Here is an 11,034-nt window from a genome sequence, read left to right as displayed (position 1 = left end):
GGGCCTGCAGGGCTGCCCTGCGTGCTGCCTGGTCCCCAGCCATTCCCTGTGAGGTGACACTGCGCTGTGATGTCACAGTGGTACCTCGTGCGCCCTCGTGGCAGCGGTGGGAGCGGTGGCTCAGTCCGCTTGTGGGACCCGCAGGAAGCGGAACCAGAGAGAGCGTTGCGTCTACCTGGAGATTTCCTGCTGTCATGGAGCGGCTGAGAGCCCTTCGAGGTGAGTCCCTCCACCTCTCCGCACGCCGTGACGCCGCCCGAGCGCACGTGTGCCTCCAGAGTCAGTTCAGGCCGCGCCGGCAGCACCGTCCTCGCTCTGCTGAGCGCAGCTGCCCGCCGTGGTTTCCCCGGCACCCCAGCAAGGGGAAAGCTCCCTCCCCCGTCCCCGCCAACCGTGGGGCTGGAGGAGCGTTCCTCCCAGAGCCGGCCGGATGCTCGGCCCTGGCTCCGAGCGACACCGGCGGCAGCTGCTCCGCTCTTTGCTTCCAGGTCTCTTTGCCTGTGTGGGCTGCGTGCCCAGACGTACGCGTCGCAGGGAGAGAAGCAGGGTGCCGAGCCCTGTCCCTGTCTCCGCTGTGACTGTGCTGCAACAGCGCCTGCAAGACCGGGAGGTGAGCTGGGGACGTCCGGCTGTGAATCCTTGCCGTGGCGCAGTGCCGTGGTCCTGTGGGTGCCGGGCCGCGGCACCACACCGGCACGGTGATGGGTGGCAGTGGGCGGCTCCCCGAGAGCAAGGGCAAAGCAAAGCATGACTGGTCCCTGTCCCCAGGGTGATCGAGCACAGGTGTACCGCGAGCTGGAGGGCGCCCTGTGGGAAGACGACAGCCGCCCGCCGTGCGGAGTGGTGAACCGGCTGCTGGCAGAGGTGTCCCGGGACCTGACGGCAGCCCAGGTGAGGGGTTACAGCCAAAGGCAAAGGGAGCCGCTGCCCGTGCTGGTGTTGTGCTGGTGGACGGCGGTGACTCAGCCCTTCCCGGGGTCTCAGGCAGTCTCCTGGACGGTGTGTCACCAGTGACTCCTTTTCAGGGTGTCAGGGACAACGTGAGGATGGCTGCCAGCAACGTCCTGGTGGCTCTGGCCCGGATGCATTTCAGCTTGGTGATGGCTGAGCTCCAGGGCCATCTGAAGGCCATCGGGGAGGTATCCAAGGATTTCGTGCTCATCACCCTCAGCAAACTGTTCAGCATCTACGGTAGAGTGCTCTCAGCCACCTTACACCTATGACAACTGGGGAAAGGGGTCTTTCCTCTCTGGGGGATGCAGGGCTTCGCCCCCTCCTCTGTTGCTGCCAGGGCTCTGACTGTGGACCTCTCCTTCTCCTCTGCAGCTCCACAGTGCATCCCCTTCACGTGGCTGATGCTGGCTGGCCTGCGCAGTGTGGTGGGCCAGGTGAGGAGCGGCCGGACCCTGCGCCTCGCTTGTGCTGGTGAGTGCTGGCTCCAGAGCAGGGGGCCTCGGGACAGCCCTTGCACCTCGCCCTGCTGCAGGCTCTCACAGGCTCCCTTTTCTCTCACTCTGTTTTAGAAAAAATATATATATATATTATTCATTATTTTTGTTTGTTTGTTTGTTTTCAGTTTTGAAACAGTGGCTGGATGGAGTGAAGTCTAACTTGTCCTCTGGATCCCAATGCCCCTGGCCTGCCATGGAGAAAGAGCGGATCTATGAGAACCTTCAGGAGCTGCTCTTCTCTGTGCTGAGGAACTGGCAGGACTGCCAGGAGGAGGAGGTGAGCCTTGCTGCGCCCCCAGCCCAGGGTGGCAGTGGGGGCACCCATGTGGCAGCTCTGTCTGTGCCCAGTGGGCTGGCAGCTGAGCAGTGATGGGAGGGAGTGGGCTGGCTCTGCAAAGGGCCCCGAAGTGGCTCTGTGGCAGGGAGCAGCTGCATGTCACAGCATGTGGCAGGAAGAGCTGGGGATGAGGGTCTGGGGAAAACCTGCCTGCCCTCCAGAGCGAGCTCATCTCCTGCTGGGCGTGGGGGTTGGGGAAGGGGAAGGGAAAGAGAAAGCCTTCTCTGTAGGAAGGGCAGACCTTCGGTCTTTGATGCCGGGCCTCTGCCATCCCTCTCCAGGACAAACAGGCCGTCCTCGGGGCCGTGGCTGCCATGCTGGATGTTCTCCTGCAAGAGGAGCTGCACCAAGAGCACGTCTGGGAGCAGCTCCTCTGGCTCGTGCACCCGTGTCAGGAGATCCAAGACACCTGCAGGGTGGCCAAGGTGAGACGCTGTGCAGGGCTCAGGGTGGACGTGGGGCCAGTGCAAGTGCCACGAGGGGTCGGGGGGTGCAGGGAGGAGGTGGGGAGCCCTTGGAGAAAGGAGGAATGGGTGCCTGAGAGCCTGAGGAGCTCTGTGCTAGCAACTGGGGGGACCACATCCAGTTGCATCTGATGGGGGAGAAGAGGGCTGCTGGGTGGGAAATGCCTGCAAATGATGCCCAAACACGGCTCGACTGAGAGCAGAGAGACTCACGGGGCTGCTGGGAGGTGGGGGATAAAAAGCCTGTGCAGGAGCTTCTCCCTGCAAGAAACAATTGGGAGTTTTTCCACTCCCAAGTGGCTAGATGTGGCTTCATCCCTTTCTTCCTCTCCTGGTCTCTTGCAGAGCCTCATTGTCTTCCTGGAGGCCTTAGAGGGCATTGAGTCTGTCATCCAGAAGGACAGGTTTCTGGACGTCACGAGTGCCGTGTTCTACCAGGTAAGGGGAGCCTATCCCTGTGCCCACAGCAGTTTCCCTCTTGCCTAAGTCTCAGGAGGAGTGCACAGGTCTGAGCCCCTGACTAATGCAGCTGAGCCTTGGCTCCTGCATGCTCATGGCTGTTCCAGAGCCGTGCCTGTCCCCCCGGGGATGCTGTGAGGCAGGCTGGGTTTTGTCTGCCTGTCCTCTTCCTGAGAGTGCCCAGGGAGACGAGAGCAGCAGCACAGCGTCTTTTCCGTCCTCAGTGCTGATGTGATTTTCTCATATGGACTTTGTTCCCACAGCTCTATGACAACACCAAGCAGCACAGCGAGGCTGATCGTGCACAGCTGACCCACTGCATCCTGCTGCAGGGTAAGGAGAGGAGCTTTGGCAATGCTTGCAGTGCCCTGGCCAAAACCCCTCTCATAAACCTCAGGAATAGGCGTGAGTTTCTTGCTAACATAGCCTGGGATTTCCTTCCTGCAGCCCAGATCTGCCCAGAGGAAATGGTCCTGTTTCTGCAGTCACAGCTGGGCGAGGACTGGGAGGCTGGACGCGTGGCAGCACTGGGTCTGCTCGGTGCTCTGGCTCGCTCTGATGGTCAGTACCACAGGCTGGGACTTCCAGGGATCCCCTCTGCCATCGGGGTTGTGGCTCCGCTCATGCTTCTGTGCATGTCTTGCAGAGCCCTTGATGATGGAGAAGCTGCCCCAGGTGGTTGAGGCTGTGCAGTGTCTGTGCAGCGACCTCAGGATCCGGGTGAGCTGCTTTGGGAAAAGAAAGCTCTTTTGGGGTGGTGATGCTGCTGCCAACACGGGCAGGGCTGGGGTGACTAGAGAGGTGCTGGGGCATTGACCACACGGTCATGATGGCTCCTGTGGGAGAGCAGGCAGAGTGGAGCGGGCAGGTCCCTGTGCTGTGCATGGAAAGTGCACAGCCTGGTGCTACGGCCTGGCCCTCACCTCAGGAGCCAAGGCTTCTCCTCTGCTCCTGTTGCCTCTGCTCGTGCCCAAAGGGCTGCCCCGATGAGCAGGTGGCTTCCCTTTGCCTTCTGACCAGAAAAATCACACCCACAATTGACCCCTGGCAGGTGAGGACAGCAGTTCTGCACTTCATCAAGGACCTGCTCAGTTCAAACACCCGGAGCTGCTCAGCCTGGGATGTGGTGGGGCACATCTTCACTGAGTTCAGCCGCACCGCTGGAAGAAGGGTAAGGACAGTGGGCAGCATCTTCTCTGGGAAGACCTGTGCTGCTCAGAGGCTGGCACAGAAGCACCGCTGGGGCCGCACCTGAGCCTCCTGAGAGGCTCCTGAGAACTGAGGTAACCGGGTTTCAACACTGTTGTTGTGCAGGCAGCTGGAGACCTTTCTGCCCGGGAAGCCCAGGAGGAAGGAGCTCTGCAGGAGCTGTGCATGGACATCCTGGGGTCTCTGGACGTCTCTGCGACAGGGATGTCCAAAGTAAGTCACATCTGCCCTGCTGCTGCTCCTTGCCTTCGCACCACCTGTTCCTCATCCCACCGCCCCAGGTCTCTCCTCCAGCGTGCTCTGAAGCACGCAAGGCTCAGGGAAATTCGCAGAGTCCTCTTCGTCTCTGAGCGGAGGCAGGAATGCTGACACGCTCAACTGCCTCGTTCCCGACAGCTCCTGTGGCCACGGCTGCTGCTGTTCGTGGTGCCAGCCCAGCACACCGGCATGCTGATCCCGGTCTCGCGCTGTGTCCGAGCCCTGGCCGAGAGAGAGGATCTGACAGGACGGCGAGTAGAGGAGCTGGATCCCCATTTCCTCAGCTCCATGTTTCAAGGTAGGAGCAGAAGCTCCGCCAGTGAGCTCTGCTGACCTGTGCTACCACCCAGAAGGGACAGCGGAGCTGCGCGTGGCTGGGCACGGAGCGTCTTGGAGTCTGACTCAGCACTTTTTTCTCCTCACAGGCCCACGACTGACTCCCCAGACACTGCTGGCGCGCCTGCTGGTGAGTAGATGCTCCAGAGCCCAGTGCCACCAGCCCCCGGGAGGAAGCAGCACGGCCACGGGCAGAGCTGTTGGCTGCTTCCATCCTGGGGGGAAGCCGCTGCTCTTGCTGCAGAAGTGACCCTGCTTCTCCTTGCTCTCGCTCAGGTGGTGGCAGGGAGCCCTGTTGCAGGCAGCGAACTCCAGGCCGCTGCCTTACAGCTGATGCAAAACCTCCACAGCAGGTTCCACAGAGCTGTGGGGGCCATGTGGGCCGCTGAGATCCCCCTGCTGCTGCAGTGTCTCCAAGGTAAAGTGCTGGTGGGGAGGGAGAGGCGGAGGCAGGGAAGGGCGGGAGTGAAAATGCAGCTCTCTCTGCAGGGTGGCAGAGGGGAAGCATTGCCTGCAGCCCAGTGCTTGCTCTGCTGCTGTTCCCATTCCAGGGAGACAGCGCTGAGGCCCGGGGATCTTTCCCCGCGGGGATCTGCCCCTTCCAGGACACGGATGGGCCCTTCACGTCCCCTCAGTTAGTTCTGTGTTCCTGCGGGGACAGTGTTTGTGGGGAGGGACAAGTCAGTTTGTGGAGGGGGTGCGGGTCCCAGCTTGGCAGTGTCAAGTGCCCAGGCCAAGCCAGGTTTGCAGCAGCTCTTCTTCTGTGCCTTGATCCCAAGTAAGGGTCTTTTTCTTCCTGTTGCTGTGCAGGGAAAGATGAGAGCTTCCTGGACACTGCAGGGTGGGAGCGCCGTCTGCTGAAGGTACAGCACTGCTGGGTGCAGAGAAGTGCTTGCCTGCCCCAAGTAGCCCCGCTCCCATATGAGCCACCACGGGACAGGAACAGCCTCTCCAGTGCTGCTGAGGAGCCTTTGAGGCGCTGCCTCTTCCGCTCTGTCCCAAGCCCAAGGGGGGTCTTAGGAGAAGGGGGGCAGGTGGCTTTAAGGGAGGGAATGCTGGGGGAGCTGGGAGAGGAACTGTTCTTCCAGACACCTCTCCCCAGAGGGCTGCAGCAATTGGGAGTGAGGGAAGAGGCAAAGGGCAAGGGAACATCGTCTTCTCCTGTTCTCCAACAGTTCCTCAGGGCGTCAATGGACACCATACGGGATGAGGGCTGGATCGAGGCCCTGAGCTGTGAGCTGAGCCGGTGGCTGAGCAGCTCTGCCAGCAGCTCTGCAGAAAAGGTGAGTTCCCCCCGGCTCCACCCAGCGGTGCAGCTGCAGGTGTCCAACTGGGGCTGGGGCTGCGGCTGGTGCTCTGCCCACGCGGGATGCTGGTGCTGCTTCCCCAGTCTGTGCCCCCAGAGGGCCTTTCCCTGCAATCTGCCCAGGGATGGATAAAGCTCAACCCTGCAGCTGCTCTCAGTGACTCCTGGGGAGCGTGGCTCCTTCCACCTGGCCCTTCCCCAACAGGTTAAGCTGCTGCCACATCTCAACTTCTTCCTTCCCTTCCCCTGCAGTCTTTCCTGTACAAGGCTCTGGGCACAGTGCTGGGAGCCTGTAAGGGAGTCCTCCACGTCCAGGAGAAGCTGCTGCAGCACCTGGAGGAAGCAAACGCGGAGGACCCATGTGAGGCCCAGGTGAGCCCTGCTCTCCTCCAGCTCCTGCGAGCATCCCCGCTCCGTCCCTGGGGCAGAGGGCTTCTCCTGGCCCTGCTCCGCGCCTTTCCATCTCCTCCCTGCTGCCCTTTTCCTCAGGAGAGGATCTGTAGATTCAGGCCTGTGCCAACTGCCCCTTGTTCCTTTGTGCAGGGAATGGTCTCTCTTCTCAGCCACGCGGCTGAGAGTAACTTCCAAGCAGTCCTGGCCACGCTCACCACGTTTGCGTCCAGGCTGTGCAAAGGCCGCAACGCGAGGATTTCCAGGCGCAAGAAGGTAAAGCGTTACGGGTTTCCATCTTGGCATTCTTCTGCCTTATTTTCTGCCCTGGAGCCCAGGTGCATCGCGGGGCACTGGGGGCCGTTGAGCGAGTGTCTCAAGGCATTTCTTCCCACACAGATGGAGCTGGACAGCACGAGAGCTCAGGCCACACGCAGCGCTCTCGTGCTCGCCCACGGCAGCTTGGCACTGCGTGCCTCCAAGGAACAGCTGCTCGCCCACCTGGAGGGAGACATCGTGGGCAACATCCTGATGCTCTACAGCTGCAGCTGCCGGGTGAGAGCTCAAAGCGTGCCAGGGTGTCTGAGCGCCCAGCTGCAGCCCCTTCACAAGGGGGGATGCTGAGAGGGGCCTTCCCTTTCCAACGGTCCCCCGGGGAATGGTTTGTGCCCAGATGAAGACCCAAGCCCTTCCCTTAGCGTTGCCCTGTCCCCCTTGCAGCCCTTGTCCCATCCCGCAGTTCAAAGAATGTTCTTCTCTCTTGGGCCTCAGGACCTGCAGAATAACCTCGCGCTGGTGCAGAGCATCACCGACTTCAGCTCTGCCTTCCAAGCAGTCGTGGGTGATTCTGCATCCTTTAACCCCTCCTTGAAGGGAAAGCTTCTGGAGATCCTGATGGTGAGTGCCTAGAGGCAGGGCTGTCTGCAGCGGAGTTCTGGGCTGTGCCACGCAGCCCACTTCCCTGGGGGCACACAGGTCTCCATCAGCCACACGTCTCCAGCTGGTGGGGACTTTGGGTGCTGGATGCAGCGGCTGGGCAGCGGGCTAGGTGCACCAGCTGTCGAGCTGCTGCATCCTGCAGTGCTTCCATGGGAAACATGGGAGTGATGGGGCTGGTGTGTGGCAGTTGTGCCTGTCTCGGAGCCGGGTGGAAAAGCTCTCATGTGCCCCCTGCCCACCTTGACAGTGTCTCTCTGGACTTGCAGGACCTGCTGAAGAAATATTATTCGGGCATCCCTGTCTCCCCAGTGCCCCTCAAGGTGGTCCTGGCCCTGGAGCAGTTGAGGTAAGGTCCCCATTTTGGGTAGCTCCTGAAGGTCTGGAGGGGGTAGGGGGCGAGGAGCCGCATCTATAGGAGTGAAGACTGGGCTGTTGTGCCCAGCAGAGCTGAGGTTCTGGGCAGGGAGAAAGGCCCTGGTGCTCCTGTCCCCTGGCAGGGAAGAGAAGGGAGAGTTGGGGTCTCCTTCCCTTCAGAGAGGGAGCTGGTTCACTGCTGCCGGGGAGGAGGTGGGCGCTGCTGGAACTGAAGACAGTGCTCAGCAGCAGGAGCTGGGGGTATTGGCTTGGTAGCTGTCGATTAGGAGAAAGTCAGATGCTGTCTGAACCAGACTGGAGAGCACTGCTAAAGGCCCTTTCTGATTTCTCTTCCTTTCTTCCTCCTGTCAGCAAGCTGAAGCCCTGTTTTGAAAGCAAGGACATGCGGGAGATGTTGGTCCTGTGCTGCAAGAACATCGTGACGCACCCTTCAGCAGAGATGATGCTGAAGATCAGGAAGTCACAGCACGCAGCGCAGTACCTGCAGGTAACCTGCCGTAACTTTCCCGGCCACCTCTCGGTCAAACCCGACCTCAGCACACACAGCCTATGTTTTGGCAGCAGCTGTGATGCTAAACCTCACTGCCCTCTTCTGCTTTCAGCTTCAGCAAACGTCCCTGAAAGCTCTGGGCCGGCTCATGGCGGTTCTGCTCGAGACAGAACCCACCGGCAGCTTCTTTCAGAACATAGTGCATGTGAGTATGTGTGGGGCAAGGGAGAAAGCATGGTGCCTGTCGGCAGTGGGGGCAGATCTGGGGACTGAGAGGGTGATCAGAGGGGAGCAATCTCCTGCTGACGTGCCAGCTCACTGCGAGCTCAGAAATGGGCAGAGCGATGGGCCCTGCAGGGGAAAGGCAGGAGCCAGCCCCTGGCAGGCCACAGCCGAGGAAAAGCTCCCGGGTTAGCAGGCAGGATGACTGCAGAGAGCGGGGGCAGCAGTGCCGGCGCTCAGTGAGGCTGGAGGCCACGTGGAGCCACAGGGCAGCCTTGGGGGAAAGTGCTGGGGAAGGAGGGACAGGGAGAGGGGTGGCAGGAGGGAAAGCAAAGATAGATGTCCTCAGTGAGACAGATGCTCTACCCCAGGTCCTGCAGAAATCCTTGGTGTCGCAGAACGTGTGGGAGCGCAAGAGGGCCCTGCAGACCTGCTCCCAGCTTCTGGCTGTTTGTGAAGAGCTTCGAGTGAGTAAAGAGCCCCACCGCATGCCCCCTGCTCCCTCCCCAGAGCCCCTGAGCTGGAAGGCGAGCTCCGCCCAGCTGTGCATGCTGTGCCACGGCGTGAGGAAGGCACAGGCGGAGAAGCCAGGGAGAGCCGGGGCTGCCTACAGCTTTCTTCCTGCCTCTCACCCCTGCAGAGAGCAGATGCCTGCGAGCACTTTGGCTCCCTGGTGGGATTGCTGGCGCCTCTGACGTGCGACCCCATGCCCGCATCCCGCCAGTTGGCTGCCACGTGTCTGAGCTCCCTTCTCCGAATCCAAGGTGAGCAGAGCAGGTTGCACCAGCCCTCTGCCCTCCTCCGTGGCACTGCCAGACCCCATGGGCTGGGCCCTGTTTACAGGAGGGAGAGGCACCGTGCACAGCTCTCTTCTCGTCCCCACCCTGTCCTCTGTCTCTCCCCCGTGGAGAGCGGTTCCATTTCCAGAAGCATGACTTCCCTTTTCTCCCTGGGCTCTTTCCAGCCAAAGCAGCCAACAGGGAGCCAGGAGACATCGGGAGCCTGTCTGAGGGACTGCATGCCTGCAGCACTGTCTCTCAGCTCCAGACCACGTCCAAAATGGCCATGGTAAGTGGACCCAGAAAGGGGTGGTGGGATCTCTGTGCGGAGGCTTCTGCACGACTCTGTGCTGCTCCCAGCCTTTCACACCGTTTCCAAAATGAGCTGTCACCCTAAGACCGCTGTTCTCAGCAAGCAGCAGGAGGCTCTGAGCTATGGCTGGCCTTCAGGCACGCAGTGCAAGGGGCTGACTCCATGATGTGTGTGTGTGTGTGTGTGTGCGCACTTGTGTGCATGTGTGACTGTGGCTGCTGGGAGGTAGGCTTTGCATGTCAGCAGACACCATGGGTGCAGAAGCTGAGTGAAGGCTCAGCCGCCTTCCGTGTAAATAGCAGGGTACGGACAGCAGGAGCGTTGTGAATGGCCGGCAAGCCACTGAGCTAAGAATGCCCTCCAGCCTGCTTTGTGCTCTGAAGAGCTGCGCAGAGCAGTGATGGGATCTCTCCTGCTTCTCATCTCTCTGCAGATCGTGTGCAGAAACTTCCCCGTCGAACGCACCGTCGACTTCATGATGGCCACCAAGGAGACCATCCGGAAAGCCACAGGAGTGCGCGTGCGTGCTGCTGGGAAGTGGGTGACCACCTTTCTGCAGATGCATGGGAAGGACATCTGTTGGAACGTAAGAGACTTTCTTTCTTCCACGTGTCTTGGTTTGTTTCTGGCTGTTGCACCATGCCCTGTGCCGTCTGCTCTGGTACTAAAGCAGCACAGCCTGAGCGCAGAGCCAGGGCTTGGACAGGGGGGCTGGTTTGAAATTTAGGCTTAGGCGTTGCAGCATGTCAAGGGAGCAGGCACTGCTCACGCGCTGAATGTCCATGGTCAGGCCCTGCAGAGTCCAGGATGCAGCAAGTCATTCCTTCTCCCCTTCTTCTTCCAGGTGCCACCCATCCTCTACATCCTGCGCAGCTGCGCGTCATCTACGCAGCAGAGCACGTTCGTGCCCTTCCTGTGCCAGGCGGTGGTCATCCTCACCCGCTGTCACACTGAGGCCGTGATGAACAACTTCTCCCGGCCGCCTGGACCCACAGACAGGTACTGGCACTCCTGCCTTTGCTGTTGTTGTAGCTTGCCTCTGCCAGAGGGATCCAGGGAGGAGGCAGCTTTTCTTTTTTCCTCTCAAAGTCTGTGTGAGGTGGAAATTACTCAGTCACAACTTGAGACTCTCCATTTTCTAGTGAGACGTGGAAGAGAATAAGAGAGTTTTGCCTTCAACGGTGGAGCCAGTAGAAGAAAAAGGAAGAAAAAGAAAAGGAAACGAAAGGAAAAAGAGAAAATGAAAGAAGAGAAAAAAGAAAAAAAGAGAAGAAGATGAGAAGGGGAGTAGAAGGGAGAGGAGGGAAAAGGGAAAGGAGAGGGAATGAGGAGGAATGAGAGGAAAGGGGAGGGAAGAAAAAGGGAATGAAAAAGAGAAATTTAAAATGAGCAGAGGAGAAGAGAGGAGAGGAGAGGAGAGGAGAGGAGAGGAGAGGAGAGGAGAGGAGAGGAGAGGAGAGGAGAGGAGAGGAGAGGAGAGGAGAGGAGAGGAAAAAGGGAAGGAAAAAGGGAAGGAAAAAGGGAAGGAGGGGAAAGGAGGAGAGAAAAGAGGAGAGGAGAGGAGAGGAAAAAGGGAAGGAAAAAGAGAAGGAGGGGAAAGGAGGAGAGAAGAGAAAAAATAGAAATGAAGAGAAGAGAAGAGAAGAGAAGAGAAGAGAAGAGAAGAGAAGAGAAGGGAGGAGAGGGGAGGAGAGGGGAGGAGAGGG

The 11,034-nt window shown here is 59.8% G+C and overlaps 2 protein-coding genes across 2 annotated transcripts; both read left to right on the top strand.

Annotated features, from left to right (window-relative positions):
* Positions 1-430: 430 nt before the first annotated feature.
* On the top strand, positions 431-7,119 carry LOC149912447 (maestro heat-like repeat-containing protein family member 2B). The gene is made up of 22 exons (XM_090131090.1): positions 431-610; positions 769-891; positions 1,026-1,191; positions 1,327-1,425; positions 1,577-1,728; positions 2,070-2,213; positions 2,598-2,690; positions 2,975-3,044; positions 3,159-3,272; positions 3,358-3,431; positions 3,763-3,882; positions 4,026-4,133; positions 4,317-4,476; positions 4,604-4,644; positions 4,791-4,925; positions 5,066-5,194; positions 5,363-5,377; positions 5,690-5,797; positions 6,073-6,192; positions 6,364-6,486; positions 6,610-6,765; positions 6,982-7,119. Exons 1-22 carry the CDS (start codon positions 431-433, stop codon positions 7,117-7,119), a joined length of 2,568 nt encoding a protein of 855 aa, XP_089987216.1.
* Positions 7,120-7,908: 789 nt separating this feature from the next.
* On the top strand, positions 7,909-10,490 carry LOC149912446 (maestro heat-like repeat-containing protein family member 2B). Its single transcript, XM_090130929.1, has 7 exons — positions 7,909-8,011; positions 8,127-8,219; positions 8,608-8,703; positions 8,877-9,000; positions 9,201-9,304; positions 9,762-9,914; positions 10,173-10,490. The coding sequence occupies exons 1-7, from the start codon at positions 7,916-7,918 to the stop codon at positions 10,488-10,490; spliced, it is 984 nt and encodes a 327-aa protein (XP_089987055.1). The 5' UTR covers positions 7,909-7,915.
* Positions 10,491-11,034: the final 544 nt, after the last annotated feature.

This window comes from Phasianus colchicus, chromosome Z, assembly GCF_987193195.1.
Source record: "Phasianus colchicus chromosome Z, bPhaCol1.hap1.1, whole genome shotgun sequence".
Taxonomy (NCBI): domain Eukaryota; kingdom Metazoa; phylum Chordata; class Aves; order Galliformes; family Phasianidae; genus Phasianus; species Phasianus colchicus.
Note: the sequence above shows the minus strand (reverse complement) of the source record. Positions and strands in the feature narration are given on the sequence as shown.